This window comes from Melospiza georgiana, chromosome 1 (assembly GCF_028018845.1).
Source record: "Melospiza georgiana isolate bMelGeo1 chromosome 1, bMelGeo1.pri, whole genome shotgun sequence".
Classification (NCBI taxonomy): Eukaryota; Metazoa; Chordata; class Aves; order Passeriformes; family Passerellidae; genus Melospiza; species Melospiza georgiana.
The window spans coordinates 112515083-112532272 of record NC_080430.1 but is presented as its reverse complement, the minus strand read 5'-3'; the positions used below and the strand labels follow the sequence as shown (position 1 = coordinate 112532272).

General features: G+C 40.3%; 1 protein-coding gene across 10 annotated transcripts in view; it reads right to left on the bottom strand.

Moving 5' to 3' along the window:
* DTNA (dystrobrevin alpha) overlaps positions 1-17190 on the bottom strand; it is a 223337-nt gene that overhangs the window by 47981 nt on the left and 158166 nt on the right. For 8 of the 10 annotated variants that reach the window (XM_058041024.1, XM_058041015.1, XM_058041043.1 and 5 more), the window contains 5 exons: positions 12766-12851; positions 11088-11242; positions 6885-6990; positions 4724-4890; positions 2136-2260 (listed from right to left, as the gene is read on the bottom strand). In XM_058041024.1, coding sequence (XP_057897007.1) covers positions 2136-2260; positions 4724-4890; positions 6885-6990; positions 11088-11242; positions 12766-12851 — 639 coding nt within the window. The other 2 variants (XM_058041068.1, XM_058041075.1) reach the window with 2 other exon arrangements.

The window sequence follows — 17190 nt, the reverse complement described above, 5'->3', positions numbered from 1 at the left end:
TGGAAGAACAAACAAAAGGAAAGTCTCTATAGTAATGCAGGGAGCACTTGTCCCCATTTAAGCTAGAAGCTAAGAAAAGGATACTGTTTTGTTGCCAAAATTCTTCCATCTGATGCAAATATAAACCCCCTTTTTTGCCTGGATTCCTGCCCAGAGCTGTTTCTCTCAACTTCCATTATGTTTAAAAATAAAAACTGCATCAGTGAGAAGATATTCTCGACAAGGTTCTGTGGCATACCTCTCCCCTCAGTTAATTTGTGTCAATTATGCTGTAGATCATGATACCTCCACAACTTACAGGTTTCTCACTCATGCATCCTTGTAGCCAATATATATTGCCAAGTTATATTACCATCAATCTATGAATAAAGAGAAACTGTCATAAACCAGAATAGATGGTGGTTTGTTCTCACATCCCGTCACTCTAAATTGTCTGTATATTTAGGAATAAAGGAAGGTGTTAATTTCACAGCAAAAATTTGGATCAGTTCCTACTTAATTATGGTACCTTCTCCTTGCCTTGCCTAAATGCATTTAATCCATTCACAGTAGCCCAGTTTTCACTACCTTTTATATTCTGACATATCCCCAGGCCTTCAAGATCCCCCTGCCAACAGGGAACAGAGGCTTCTCTTTCAGTTTCAAGCTCTCTGTCTCTCTCAGTTTCCCTTAAGGATGGCCAAAATCTGCCCTGTGAAATTATCACTGACTTGCCAGCAGGGCCAGGCACAGCAGGGAGGGAGCTCAGCAGATCCAACTCTGGATCATTTCTGCCGAAGAACAACATCCTCCCAGTACTCTTGCATAAAGAGGTGCAGGGGTTTAACTGACAATTAAGTGTGACAGGGATTTGGCACTATGTATCTACAGAGGCACCTTGTCTCTGAAGACCAGAGCATTCTCTTATATACCTCGAAGAAGCTGTGCTATAACCACATAAGACCATCAGCACAATTCATCCTAAAAATGCCAGACAGGTTGAGTGAACTTTCCAGGTGTTGTACAGCCCACAATGGCTGGAGTGCACTCGCCCTTAGAGATGCTACATACAAGTATTCAGGATGGACAAAGGTAAATATGTTTAATAATGACAGACTAGAGCAGTTTCAGCAGCCAGTAACATAGCTATGGAGCATGGAAATACAATTCTAATGGCTGCTGCCCAAAATGCTTCAGTCAGGAGCCCTGGGAACATGCTTAAGAAAGATATTTTCTTAAGAAATACACCAGAATAAAAGAAATACTTTAAAGGCAGTATTTTTGGAATATTTTTTCCAGCTTAATTTCTTTGTACCTTTCTTCCAACCAATGTCGTAATTTTTTCTTAATTTTATGGGAAATTTAATGTTTTTTTCCCTTTATTTTAAAGGTCTCAAGAAGCAAAGGTAAGCCAAGTTGATATATGAGAAAATTGGAGTATCTGCCACTATGGCTAGTGGATATGTTTTAGAAAAAAACCCATCCAAAGTGGTACTTTCCTCATCCTGCACAAATACATTTTCTTTCTGCTTTGGGTTTCTTGACTCATGCACAAAAAAAGTAGTGACATGCTACTATACCAAAAAATAATCCTGTTTTCTCAACATATCAAAACATTAGGCTAATAGACTCTTTTCAAGTGACTTGGCAGTTGAAGGCCTGCTTTTTATGCAGACTAACACAATTCTTCAAGGCTGGGTGAAGAAGCTTCACTAAAGTCAGTGGGAACTCTGACACCTTTTTTTACAAAATTGGTCTAATTTCACTTTTCTCTGGTGCCTTGTGTCAAGGCATACCTGTGGTACACTGAAGTTAATAGTCTCTAGATGACAGAACTGATGTTCTCAGCATCAATACATCCCAAAGTGTTGAAACTCTATAAATTGCATGGACATCTCTTGAGGAGAATGGGAACATTGCAATGTTGTGTCCCAGTAGTTGATTATACCTATATCTCCCATTGATTTTTACAGGTGAAGTCACACCAGAAGAACACTTTTACACTAAATATCCCCACCAGCAAATCTGCACTTGTGATGCATTGAGCTGGACAAGCCACATCTGCCTCCTGCTTTGTTCAGAGCTGTAGTATCTACACTTGGTGCAAGCAACTCCTACCACAAAGCTTACTTTGTCTACAGCACACAGATACTTACACAATATGAGCCAGGTTTAGAGGTTTTTCAGGCTGGTCAGGGAACATTGGGTGCAAAGGTTCACGGCTGGAAGCACAGCTTAAAGACTTGCTAAGTGCATTAGTTAGCTTCTTAGCAGGTGATTTCTGGGAGGAACAAGGAAGGTAGAGGTAATCTGGACAAGTAAGGTGCATACTGTTTCTGCTACAGGAAGCACAAAACAACAAGAAGCTCTAACAGCTCAGGTATCTATGGACTGACATCCCCCTTGCCCCCCTCCCATGCCCAGAGTCTGGTAAGGCAAAGAGTGCTCAGTTTGGGAAGGGATTACTGTTATCTCCAGCAGCCTTTAGAGCAGGCTGGGGGTGTATCTATAGGGAAAGTTGCCATGGCTTTTTTGCAATCCTGCACTCAGGCATTGTTGAACAAAGAACAGTTTGTGTCTCCTGGACTGGTGCTGGCTTGTACCTCACCAGCTTAGGATTGCAAGGAGAACAGATCCAAGCATGCTTGTCCCTATGGATACACTGTATGGGACATCATATCCCTCCCAGATATGGGCCAGGCACTAGGCTGCTTTGTTCTTCCCCCTCACTAGTATCTCCCTCCTCACCTCCAGTACCCTGTTCAGTTTAGCTGCTTTACAAAGCTTCTCCTCCACCTCCTGTGGCCACTGACCACTGGAGAATGGAAATTTGAGACAGGGGCTTGCCAGGAATTGCCCCACTGTGGCACCAGCACTTCAAAAGAGACTGATGTACTGTCACTGTCCCCAAAAGATATGGAGGGTCTATGCAAGAAGGGTAATTTTCATCAATGTGTAAAAAAACAAAACAAAACAACAAACCAGTGTTTTCTGCTTTTTGTTTTGTTTGGAGGCTATGCACTTGAGGAGTAAACTCAACTTCCCTTTTAAGGGATCTCTGAGATCCAGGGTGTCTTTTAGGCTGTGTGAAGGATTCTCAGGGAATTCAACTCAGCTCCCTGTGATTCAGTTCTCCGCCAGTAAAAAAGGGTTAATGATCTTTACACTGTCTCCTCCCCCCAAAACACAGCTCTACAGGCTGAAATTGAAGAATCTTTCTGGAATTTGACAGAAAGGGTTTTGTATTTGTGCATATACATCCTGCATTGACATATGATTGTCACCAATTCTATAATGAAATATTTCTACTAGAGAAATCCAACCTAAATACAAAAAGTTCAAGCTCTTTCTCTTGCATTCATTAAATGCAATTTCACTCTGAATTGAGAACAGTTGATTTCCACTGTACCCATAAACACTTCCAGTGAAGTATATGAAGTACGTATCGAGCTCTGCATGTGGAGCTCGATACTGATGCGTTAGAATGCCAACCAGGTTTGAACAAATGCTAATGAATGCTACAGAAAGGCAACTTCAAACTTGAAGCAAAACATTTGTTTCTGGCAAGGAAGCATCTGAAAGCACTAGGCATGTGGTCATATTTTTGTCTTCCGCTGAGCAGAAATCTTAAGTTTTCCAATTACTTCCTACCTATAATTACAGCTCCCTGGCTACAGCAAAAAATGGATTTTATAGCACAATTGCTGCTGGGAATGGAGTCTGAGCTACACAGTGGGCACTTTTCCTATTCAGATACTAAACTCTGGCCATTTGTGTCTATGCAACAAGCAGCAATTAGGACCCACAAAAACAATTACAGACCCAGGTCTGCTGGGATACAGTGCAGGGTTGTATGACTGGCATACAGAGCAAACCATGTCCAATTTAACCCTTGCCTATTCCATCAACAGAAAACCAGACATTTTAGAAGTATTAAAATTCAGAACTTTGTTAAATAATAAACTCAAAGTACCATAAAAATGGGAGCTTTTGCTGTATGCATAATTTTCCCTTTTTTTTTAAACAATATCCTTTTGAAATGTTTGAAATTAATTATGTATTTTCTGCTATTTGTGTTTGAATCCTGAAGGATTTTGATGCTCTGTAAACAAGGGGGTCAACTGGGGCTTTGCTCCAGTCCATGGAAAGCTGAGTCCCCAAGTCTCATGCCCTTCAGGGAAAGTTAAGGTTCCAGCAGCTGTTGATACTTCCCTTTCAGCTTAGGAAAAACACCGCATCATTTTGATTAACAACAAGAAACCTGAAGTGAGCATTTCTCTATAGTAAACACTACTGTGGATCTCAGCCCGTGACCACGCTCAAATCTCCAGTGCCAGGATCATCCCAAATGCTACGCATATGCTGCAGCCACTCAACTGAAAATACTGATGAATGAGCATTAAGTATTCATCGTTTCATTTACACGTAGCCAAAGAGAGCAAGCCAGTGACAACTTTACCGTGAGTCCTGTGGGAACGGGAGAAGCTGCCATGAGCCCGCTGCCCTGCTGCCAGCCCCTCCTGCGCTGCCCTCACCGCGGCACGCACCAGATCCTCACCCAGGAAAGACCATTCCCACCTCCACGCTCTCCCGACGGCTCCCAGCGCCGGAGCCTCCCAGACAGGGTCACTAATCCAAGCGCCAGCCCGGCTCCCAGCTCGCCTGAGCCCAGAGCTGTGCCCGGGGGCTTCTCTGATGGCTGGAGGGCAAAGCAGTGTGCAGCGAGGCAGGAGCCTTCCCTTACCCATGACGTGTACTCTTTCATTTGGTGCTGGTTGCTGTGGGAACCGCTGGCATGGCCCCTCCAGAAGCAGTCCTGACAGAGCTGGTAATTGTGACACTGCTGGCAGCGGTAGCGAAACCCCATCATGCTCTCGCTGTGGCAGTAGGAACACTCGACGGGGTGGAAGACTGGGCGGGAGAAAGAAATGGTGAGCCAAAAAGCAAAACAAAGGAACACCCAGAAAAAGTTCATGGACGAACCCCAAACTGAAGGGTGCTCCCTTCTTTGTTTAAAGCAATCTGCAGCGTTGGATGCTGCTGACAGCTCTGACCTGAGAGAATACAGCAACCTGTGCTAAGGCATGGGCAACACTTCCTACACTGGGCACCAAACCCTTCTTTGCTTCTTCGCTGGTATCCATGCCTCCTGCTCACAGCAGCAAAAAATGTGTGTTCAGTGCTCAGTGTCTAACAGAATACATGACAGAGTACAGAGGAGGGCCATGGAGATAAGGGCTCTCCTATGAAGACAGGCTGAGAGTTGTTCAGCCTGGAGAAAAGAAAGCTCCAGGGAGTGCTTCGAGCAGCTTTCCAGCACCTAAAGGGGCTACAGGAGAGCTGGAGAGGGACTTTTGTCAAGGGTGTGTAGGGATAGGACAAAGGGGAATGGGTTCACTGAAAGAAGGCAGATGTAGATTAGATATTAGCAAGAAAATCTTTACTGTGAGAATGGTGAGGCACTGGATTGCATTGCCTGAAGAAGGTGTGGATGACCCATCCCTGGAAGTGTTCAAGGCCAGGTTGAATGGGAATTTGAGCAAGCTGGTCTAGTGGAAGATGTCCCTGCTGGGGAGCTGGAAATGCATGATCTTTAAGGTCCCTTTCAATCCACACCATTTTATGACAGAGGAAATTTGTATGTGGGAAAATCCACTGCAGCTGCACCACTGGGAGAAGCTGAGTGTTTGGTTGTGTTCTAAGCAGCTGAGGTGAGGCATCTTGGAGGAAAAGTCAGACTCAGCTGTATGACTCCTGAAAGGATGAAGTGTCTAAGTACACTTGTCTCTTAGATTGTTATTGTCTCTTAATTGCTGCTGTCTCATCTGAACAAGTGGTGTCATTTAGCTACCAATATATGGCATTGAACATGTAGCTTTGGATGCCCAGATTTGGAAAGCTGGCCTTTGGAGAGACTTGTTCTCTGTTCAGAAGCAGACAGTGACAAGGAAGCAAGTCACTGAGGACACTAAAGCATCAACTGAGATATTTGGAAGCACCTTCCAGGCAATACTGCTATTTCTGTTCCTCTTTCCTTGCTACAGCCTGTACCAAATTTACCACAGGGTACTGAACATCCCCTTGTTCCCAGGCACCCTCTGCCTTTCTGTCATAAAGTTCAGTCTGGGAAAATTTGAATCAGTGCTGAATGTGTCAGGGATTTAACTCCTTGCCAGAATTTTGCAGCAAGAAGCGTTTCTGCTCTGGGCTAGGAAACACTGTGAAGCTGGTGAGGGACAGGGATGGATGACAAGAACTTGAGGAAGGTGGAATAGATAGGTTGCTCTGTAGCCAAAAAAGACTTGGGAACATCCCTTACCCACCTTGGTGCCTTTCAGTGGAAGAGGGATTTGTTTGGCACAGGAACATATACAAATTTCCTCCTTTTCCTTTTACCACCAAAAATGGATGCACACCATCCACAGGGAACTTCCTTTTCAGAGGATAAGGTCTGGCAGTGTAGACTTAGGAGTAGATCCTTCCTAAGGACCTTTTGGCTGGTGTTTTGCACTGCACTGACACCTCCTGCCAGCAATACTGCACGAACGGAAACTGCCAAGCTGCTCCCTCTCTGCTGCCATATGTCATAGCTAATAAAAGTTCTGGTCTTGATAGTTTACCAAATATAAGTGTGTGAATGGATGAAGTCTTATTGCTCTTTGCTTATCCAGAGCACAGAAGGAGACATGATCAGGTTAACTTCCTGAGCACAGCAAAATTTAAGCCATGTTCCTGGCTGAATGACCAACAGACTTCTTCAAATATTTTACCAGGCACTGTAAAAATAGCACATGGAGTCAATGAACCCAGTACAGTAGCTTTTACAAAACCATCTAGAGAGTGTGAAAATCATCACACCAAAGTTTATTCTTGTAACTGTGTTTTGGCAGCGCCTCTTTACTTACCATTTTCAACATTTGCCAGTCGATGCAGAAGTGGTAACCACACTAGACACTGTGGCGGGGGATCAGACATGAGAGTATCCAAGAAAGTGTTTAATGTGACTTTTTTCTGCTCAAACAAGCAAACAAACATGCACAAAAAAAAAAAAAAATCAGTAATTAGACATATCAAAATTATTTTATCTTGTCTCTACAGAAACACTTGGAAATAAGTTTCAAACACTGCTTGCCTGTAGCCCTGATTTACTAAAAAGACCAAGTGATACTAGCAAAGCTTTTCCAGGCTATTTTTAGTCAGTACAATGATACAACTGATGACTAGAAGTCATTCTCACAAGGCTGGGTTGGAGACACTTAGCTCCCACTCACTTCCAGACTCTTTTCTAGAGTCACTGCCTGAAGATGCTTTGTGGTTAAGGGTGGTATTCAACTCTGCATGCTCTCATCTGTTTTGAGTATCGTGTGACAAGTACAAGTGGATGTGGGCTATCACTGTGTATGACCAATTTTCAAATGAAAAATCACTGCTGACGGTACTTGAAAAAAGAAAATGAGAGAAAATACTGGCAAGAGAGCACAAATTCAAAAGAAATATAGAATAAGGAGAGACCAGCACAGGCAATATGTTACTGTAATTTAAGAAACTTAGCTTGTCTAAGGAGCAATGGCAACTAGTTATGGGTGAGTTTTGACTGTGGAATGTCAAGATTGCATATGCTCAGGGACTGCAACTGCTCCTGAACTCTTCATGCCTTTAAGCACTCAGAGATTTATGCCCCTTTAAATTTCAGAGAGATTTAAACTCTAAGATATCCCTGTTGATTTTAAAAATGCAATCTAGAGCCTTAAATTTCTTAGGTCTCTGGAAAAAGTAATCACAAATCCTAGTTCATTTGTTTTTTCAATCAGCAACTGAGCCTTCCTTAAATAAAATTTAAGATGCAAAAATGTCGAGCCCTGCTGAGAATATATGTAGATATATTTTATAGACATACATATTTAAGTAGTATCCCCATATCCAAAGGGATGGCTAAATTTTCATATCTGATTGCATAAGCTGCTGCTTTAACTTGCTAAAGAACTATGGTTACCCCATGAGGAAGCTAAGCAGCACTTATGCAGTGACATGTATCATCTCTGCATGTTGTGGAATTCTTTTCAGAGCCGAGATTTCCAGACAAAGTATCTGAGCTCCATTTATACACAATTACCACCAGGTGTAAATAAAAATGTTATTTCTCTTATACACAGAGTGATCAATGGAAAACATCTCACACTGCAACAGTCTCGGGGATGAAACACAGCAAGTACTTGGAAAGATAGGAGAAAATACCTCAGGCTACTGTGAAAATGGGCTTGATTCTTTAATGAACAGAAATAGCCAGAATATGAGCTATAAACCTCACTGGAGTACCACCTTTCCCCACAATAACTGCAGTGTGAAAGTCCAGTCAAACACTACCACCTGCTTGTTGTATGAATTATCTTCCCAGCCATGGAGAGCAGATAAGCAGTTCCCAAAAAGGTATCCTATGCTGTAAGCATCAGCTCAGAGAAAAGGATTTCTCTTTTGGAGATGCGGATTTCTTTTTCTGCTGTGGATGCTTGGCACAGCTTTGCTGACCAATGCTGCCAGCAAATGTCTCTGTTGTCTGCAGCAGAACTTGAGAGCACAGGGGAAAAAAAGGTGGAAGGAAGCCCAGGAAAAAAAGGGACCTCCAGTGCCCCATCCTGCAGAGCTGAGTAGCTTTAGATCTTCCCTCTGCTCTTGAAGGGATACACACAACCAGTCTAAGAAGCAAATAGATAAGGAGACAAGAAAAGCTCTTCCACAATGCAGGGGGCTTTTGAAAGCTGCTATAACTTTAAAATCTGATTGGCACCAAATAAAGCAACTTAGCTTCCATGACAGCTTTATGGCCAAACTGCTCTTGTGATCACTGATTTTATGGATTAGAGAAAAAAGTAGTGTCCCTTAAAAGGACACTGTCAGAGCAATTTCCATACATTTTCCTCCTGCAATTTTCTTTCAGCTGCTGGGAAAGTTTAAACCAAAAGCTGTTTTCTAAATATACACTACACACAGATGGAGTCTAGGTTTGTGGAATAACACTTAGACAAGTGCTAAGAAAATGAAGTTAGCGTCTATCTTTTTAGTTTGGGATATTTTTTTTAAAAAGTGGTTTTTACAATGATAACAATACTGTTTATAACATCACATCAATCCTACCTATGGGGGAAGTGGTGATGATAAAATTTCTTTTTGAGCCACAGATTTGTATTCTGAAACATTAAGTCACTTGCTCCAGCATTTCTGCCCCACAAATTTGCTGATGAGGAAACACTGTTGTTTCTACTTTGAATAGACATTCAATCTAGCAGTAGCTCACAGGCAGAGGAAAATATGTGGTGGGATCAAGCAAACCAGTAGATTTTGGAATAATAAAATATTTCTGCAAAAGAAAAAAGTCCTTTCACATGTAAACTGAATGGATTTGACACCATGACCAGATAATTCTCAGAAATTTTTATTTCCCTGAAATTGAAGAATCTCTAGACATCAGGGGGTTGAAAGGCTTCTGGTAAGCAAAAGTGACCCGTTGTGAGAATGAGTGAGAGTGCCAAACCTATTCCAAGCTATCAACTTCTGATAATGCTATATGCAATATAAGAGAGAGAAAGAATGACTTGTGTGTGACTAAGACTGTAAATACCATTTATTATGGTGTCATAAAGATCTGAATTTCATTTCAAAACTCTGGTTCATCCCTAGTGAGTATGTAATGAGAACTACACAAAGTCAATTTAAGTGAAATATCAGACTAGATTTACAAGAGTACTTGGCTGCCTCCAGATGCAAAACAGCAGCTTTGTAAACCTGCTGTGTACCTACATCAGTCAGAGACTTAACTCTTGTTAGCTCTAAGTGGAGCTTGTAAACAAAACCATGTAATGCCTGCTTGAAGATGTTGCTTCTAAAGATACCTTAATGCATCTGGTCTACTCAGTTGGATGCAATCTCAAAGCAAGTGCCATTTCTGATGGCTACTGAGATAAAAAATGAGGCCTGAATTAGATTTTTTCAGGAAAGAAATTCCTTTTTTCATCCATAATAACAGCATGACCAACATGCAAAGCTTGAATACCCTGTTCCCATGCATTATTTTAATAGAAAACTATCAGAAGTCACTTCACCACATAAATTCTTCAACATAAGATGAAATGCTGTTTTAAGTCTCCCTCTGTGAAACCAGACTAGTCTCACATATGCAAACATTACCATTTAAAATGAATTGGGAGATGACTCAATAAATGAATTTCAACATCTCCTTTCGGCTGACTGGAGTGCCTATTGATTAGTGATGAAACTGAGAGAATACTAAAAACGAGACTCTATTTTGCATGAAAATTACACTATTCCTGCTCCATTGAACTTACTTGTTCAACAGTATTCAGTTACCAAATGAAAGGATAAAGAGAAGGAAAACACATCTTCATTTCTAACATTGTCCCAGTTTCAGCATATTCCCTTACTACATATTTATGGAATTATACAGTGTGATGTGTGGCAAGAACCAGAGGAATTCTCTCTTTCTCCACTGGAGAAGTGGACAACCAGCCACAATTATATTTTATTCAGGATAAATTAATTGCTTTCCTGACCCTATCTCACTAGTGTTATTGGTAAGAGACTAAGGATTTTCTAATACATACTCATTTCCATTTACAAAAAAGTTTTAAGGTGATTTTCTTCTCACTTCTAAACTTGTGTGTCTGGGAAAACCTGAAGTTTGAATTTTTTTGGTGGAATTTCAGCTTTGTATGCAGAAGTTAGTGTTCTGTATGCTTATACCAACACCAACTAAGGGGGGTGGAGGTCTGCATGTCTTGGGGTATAAATATATATAGTACCTAAAGGTATATATGTAATTGGTGCTTAAATTAGGAAGATCCCTAATTTAGGAATGCGTAAGTCAAGATTCTGAATCACTTTTTGACTAAGCCTCTCTCGTCATGGTTATATGGGGAACCTATGGAGACCAGCTTCCTTTTGAAGGCACCAAACCTACACACCAGAAATCAGCGGAGTGGACCTTCCCCTCATCCAGCCCTGTGTTTCCTGGGCAAATATGCACTTATGTGTAAGACAGGAAGAGTCTTGGCCTGCTCAGAAGGGTGACTGAGATCCTGTGTCTCTTCATTTACCTGCTGTGAGAAACAGGATTTTGCTGACTGCTCAGTGTACCCAAAGGAAGGCCCCTCGAAGACAGCGGTGGGCAGCTTGAGAACCTCGCGCAGGAACATGTCGTACCTGCCATAAACCATCACCCCGCTGGAGTCAGAAATCATGGAGAAAATATCTGAGGGGGGAAAGAGAAGGAAAGATCACAGCAGCTTCAGTGTGAGCTACAGGTTAGCTCTGAGTTCAGTACCATCTGATTTGAAAGAGAAGTAGCAAACATGTTCGGCATATGGAAACCTCCACTATTACTGCATCTTTATTTCTGACCTCTTTTAATAGAAAACAAGAAGAATTATTTGCATATTAAGAACTAGCTGATTTTAATACTCACATATTCCTGACTTGTTTTTCTTTGTGTGCGGTCATTTTTAAGCAAAGTGATGCACGGCATGAGGCAGTAATTTAATCAGATAAGAAGGCTCTGATTTGACAAGATACACTACATCAGCTTTTTGCCTGCTGCCAGTTTACCATGTCAAATCAAAATCTTGACAATGGGTTCATTAAGTCAGTTATTATTGTCTTGGACAGGAAACACAAAGCAATGAAGGTCTTGCCAATGAGTTATTTTTCATTTTTCCGTCTTTCTTATGCATAAAAATATCACACTTTTATTATTGTAGTGATGTCAGTTTGTCAGCCCTTACTTCTCTGTTTGTTTAAAATTATCCTCTGCTTAGCAGGAGATCTCTGACTAAGGAACATTTATTGTTTTTCAGGCTGTCATGTCAGCTGCTTCATTTCCAGAAACCTGGAAGGGAAATTCTGACAACAGGACTCCAGGACTGCTGACCCAAAAAATCATCATTGTACTTCAGCCCTCCACTGGATGGACCCAGCTCCTATTCTTAAAGCAGCTTAGGGAACAAATGACACTCAATTTATAATTTATAACTTCAGCTCAGTCTGTATTTGAATTTCAACACAGAAATAATATATTAAAAAATGGCACCAAATCTGGATGACTAAATTAGCACTTGGAATTTCTACTTGTTTACTGTAAACAACTGTAATTTGTAAACTCAGTTTTCTTGGGCTCAGGTAGAGGGCTCAGTGGAAACTGAAGGTTTTTGGTCAAAAAGTCTGGAAAATGGTCTTCTGGACCATTATACGCCTATAGAGAAAGACTTCCATTGCAGCAACAAGTAAAGTATGCTGATGTGAGAATACTTCCTACAAAATGAGAATAAATCCTAAAAAATGAGAATAAATCCTACAAAATGAGAATCTGTTCACCAAAATACATGGCATAAGAATCCCCTATGGAAGAAAATATGAATAGTACATAAATATATTGATCTTCTACATGTGAAAAGACATAGATGTTGCTAAAAAATAATCAGAAGAAATGGTTAAATTATGCTTCATGATGTTGAGGCACTTATTTATATTCCAAGTTCGATAACCCCAATGGAAAAAAAAATAAAATTCACCAATAAGAACCTCAATGTATGCAATTTGTCCTTAAAAACCTCAGTGTGAAGTTCAACCAAACATTTAGTGGGATTTACTTAGAGATATACATAGGGCAACTCCCAAACCCAGCCAAGAAAGTGTAGTTTATCCTAATTCCCTCTTTTCTACTTGTACTGTTAATTCTTCAACAATAACAATTTTTAACAGGTAAAACATATCACTTACATCTTAATTTGTCCATGATTTTTCCTCCACAAAGAGTTGCCAAGGCCATTTTAACAGCAAAAACGGAAATTTTACCATGTCCTTCCCTGTTCAAAAGTAGAAAATAGTAATATTTTACATGTCCATTTTATGAGAATCTATTCAATTAAAATGCATATTTATGACATCACTTACTGTAATGCACAATATATATGTGGATTGACATACAGAGAAATAAGTCCTTTAAAAAGAAGGTTTGTGGGAACACACATCAGTACACTACTCTGTAAAGATCTCAGAGCAGATTTATTATGTATATGAAGCTCAGTATTAAACTGTTTATCTCATTATACACTACAGTAATAATTATTACTGCTATCTGTGATACAGTAGCACTGGGAGACACCTATCACACTCATGGCTTCCCTATCCTAAGTGCTTTGGGAATTTTTTGGACCTAGAAGATTTCAAGTAGGTGAAAAAATCAGCACTGGGAACAAAAGTGAAAAAGCACACAGGGCTCACATCATTGCATAAACTGTACCTGTCAGTAGGTCCTGACAATTGCATTTTAAAAGATACACCTGACCCCCAGGAACCTTGAAGAAGAACTTGGCTGAAAAATGGGAAATATGCCTGCATCCAGAATGAGTGAAGGACATATGTTGTGATATGGAGAAGAGTTTTGTCCCTGGTTTGTTCAAGGGGAGGCTATACCTGGCTCTCTACTTTCAATTTACAATGCATAAATGCTAATAAATCCCAAATTCAACCAAGAGTTTGTCCTGGGGCAAAAAGGCACATTGCCAGCTCTTCCCCCAACTGTCTTGAAGCATGCAATGGCTTAACTTTATTATTCCTCTCACTATCCTCATTCTCCTTGTACACCCATGCTGGTCCCCAATGATCACCTGCCATCACAGAAAACCTGGTTTTTTTTGAGCTGGATAAGTAAAACATGACCTCACACACTGCATGGCACACATAGCCCCTAAAACACCTACCAGCCCCAGCTTAATGTTCAGCCCCAGTTAAGTGTTCAGTCACTTTCCAAAGATGAGAATGCTCTCCTAAGTTCATCCGCTTCTCAATGTTAATCTCTTGACATCCAAATGGTGAAATGTGTTTTTTCTTGGAATTTTCCAAATCTTACTGTAAGGCACTAGGAGTCCAGAGTTGCACAGGAGCAACTTCAATCCGTCATCCAAACTCCTTGGCACTACTTCACAGCTTCCCACATGAATTAATGATATTAATTAATGACATCAGTGAGGACATGTCACCATGCATTAAAAAAAGAGACAACCAATATTTGTGAGATTAGCAAAATGGCAGCCATGTTTCCTTCTAAATTCCGACAAGATTAATGATGTGGCTAGATAATGAAGTTTTGTGTAATTTTTCTGAAAATGGAGTTTCTGTGATCTTCAGTCTACTCTACCAGGGAACACAATGTTTATAAGGGATTTCCTGTTTCATGTATATAATCATGTGCTACCTAAGATGGTCTAACTGCACTGGCAATAGTAGTACCTAGAAATTTAGATCTTCATCAATATTTCTAAAATTACTCTGTTCATTGTCACTCACAATTTTAAGGAAGAAAATTGCATCGGATCAGAACTAAAAGATGAACTGATTCTGGAAGGACACAGAGCTGTGACTGTGCCTCTTTCTCTGCTAATCCCAAACCAGACTAATGCAGTAACATATACATGTAAAACAGACATGAATGGTATACTCACATATGTACATCGATGCATGCTACATGCTTCACTTCATTAAATCACTCAGGCTTTAGAAAATGAGTCAGTTCCCTAAGTTTGACTAGCTAATAATCTTTAAAGTTTATTGAATAAGATTTACTTCTATGTCAGTGTAACCCATAATTCTAAATAGAAATTCTAATTATACTTTTCACTCATTTAAAATTCTGCTTTTTGCCAGAAAATCAACTAGAAATACAAGCAAAACATAACGAATTCACTATGTCAGTATTCAAGAAATATTTACTGTATTCTTTAACGCTGACTTTTGTGCACACTTTTTCATTACATGAGTTTCCTTTGACTGGCTTCATAAGATTAAAATTCATAGGAATTTCCAGGCTTCTGTACTTCCATTCTTTGTTGATTGGATTCTGATTTGTGTAAACCAGACTTAGCACTGTTATGGCTGAGAATGTGGTCCTTTTGTATTCTTTTTGTGCATGCTGCCCTTTAGACCCTTAGGAATTTTTCTGCAATGCTTCATCATGAGGTTTCCATCTGCCTTTAAAAGAGCTGTTATATTATGTTATATAAAAAAAAAAAAAAAGCTAAGTAGAAGCAATGGCATTATTAAGAAGCAATGGAAGATTTAGAGATTAAAAAATGTGGAAGCGCTTCAGATTTAGATTATTTTTCCCAGGAGGTTTAGTTATACTTACTAACAGGATTATATTTTTGCAAGGCAGACACATATCAACTTGGCTTCAGCTTTCCACCCTAGAGCCATTGGCTTTTCCCACACTTAAATGGTTATGGAAGAGAGGAACAGAAAAAGAAAATATATCATTTATCTCTTCAATCTCTCCATTTGAGTTGATTTGTTTTGACACCGTATTGTCTATCGGTCATTTGTATTCCGAAAAGCATCACAAGAGCCAATGTAAACCCAATTTGCCCTCCAAATATATACGTATGTGTGTGTTTGTGTGTGTGTGCGCACACATACATATGCATATTTAAATACATATGGCTGATGAGCAGACAGGGTAATGGGGCCTAAGACTGGCCAATATAATTTGGATATCCAGAAGTGCCCTAAGCTGTGTCTAAGCACTACAGATGACCCTGACTGGCAGCACTGGGGCCTCACAGGGTTTGCTGTGCAAAAGCAAATGCTGAAGTAGTGGCTCATAGCAGCAGGGAGAAGTCACCACTCCATGAAAACAGCTTTGGGCTGGCTAATGCAAAGAGAAATAAATTTTACTAGTGGAAACAGGAGAGGACAGCAAATATTTTGATTTTATATTGCACCTCTCTTACTGAGGTTACTCTTCAGCAAGAAGCATAAATGATGTCTAAAGCAAACCCTGAAGCTGATGTGCACTTAACAACAATAGAGGATGGAGTACTTAGGAAAGGGAATGATGGCCAGGCTTGAAGGTTACATCCCACTGGGGTGAGGAAAAAAGGGCAAAAAATTATACATGCTTTTAGACACTAGAGCAGAGAAGAAGGTTTCCTCTTTCACTGCATAGCTGCAGAGAGAGACAGCCTGTCCCCAGAGCAAGGAAACCCCACGGACTGACTCACAAAATCCACAGACTATACAAAGCTGAGTCCAGCTCCAGGGCCTGATTTTGCCCATTGGGTTACCAAGGAGAGTGGTACCAAATAAATGACACTGTCATTTGTCAGGATCTCTAGCAACACCCACACTGAGACAGCCAGAGGGTGGGGAAAGCCATCAAGAAATAGAATCACATCTTTAGAAACAGCAATTGTGTTCCATGAAAAGGACATTGAGAACATACCATTTTTCTCACCAATGAGGCTTAAGTGGTGCTCCCCCAATACTTTAAGGTATCTTTTGCAAAAGTAAGAAAAGTTCTTCAGTTATTGGTTACTACCCACTGTAATCAAGGCAGTCAATTCTGAAATGTCAGAGGCTGTAATTACAAATTCCCATTTTCAAAACAAGGTTTTAGAGATGAAATTTTATTGACATTTAGCAAGATTCTTTCATGTAGGACAGCAAATGCATAATGTCCAAATCTCTGAAATGCATTTTTTTTTTGCTGGACTTCCTTTGTCAATGCCTCTGTGGCATTCAATGAGTAGCAAAGGTGGAGAAGAGAGGGAATTAAACACTTTACTGCTCTGAACAGATGAATGAGCAAGAAGTTGTATTTCCAAAATGGATATTGATCATCTTTATGTACTGAAATCAGTACAATACAAATGTTCATTTGATTAAACAAGGGCATGAAAACTTTCTCATTTCTCTGTAGAAGTCAAGTCCCCCCCTGAACCAGCCAGGGTCTGTTTCATAGCCCAGGGCTCACAACTCCATTCATTCATAGGACAGTGCACATCAAGGAACAGAGAAAATTCAGCTATTTTCTTAACAGTTAAACTTTGCAGCAGGAATAGCTGGAGATGATCTAGCACAGAATATTTCCCACTCTGTTTAAAAGCAGTTTTTTGGAGAACAAATGAATGAGGCTGACATTCCACCTTTCTGCCTAGGCTTTGACACCAGCCTGGAGTAATTTTTCAGAGAGGTTTGTACTCGTCAACTTTTTACATAGTACTTGGTGTGCCAGTGAAGGAAGTGTGCTATGGTTTCATAAAGCCAGTTAATCACCTAAGGCCTTGAAGCAAAAGCTCTAGCCTAATTTTAACCTGTGGTTAGAAACATAGATCAGACATGTTTCTGTCCAGATTATTTTAAAGCCTC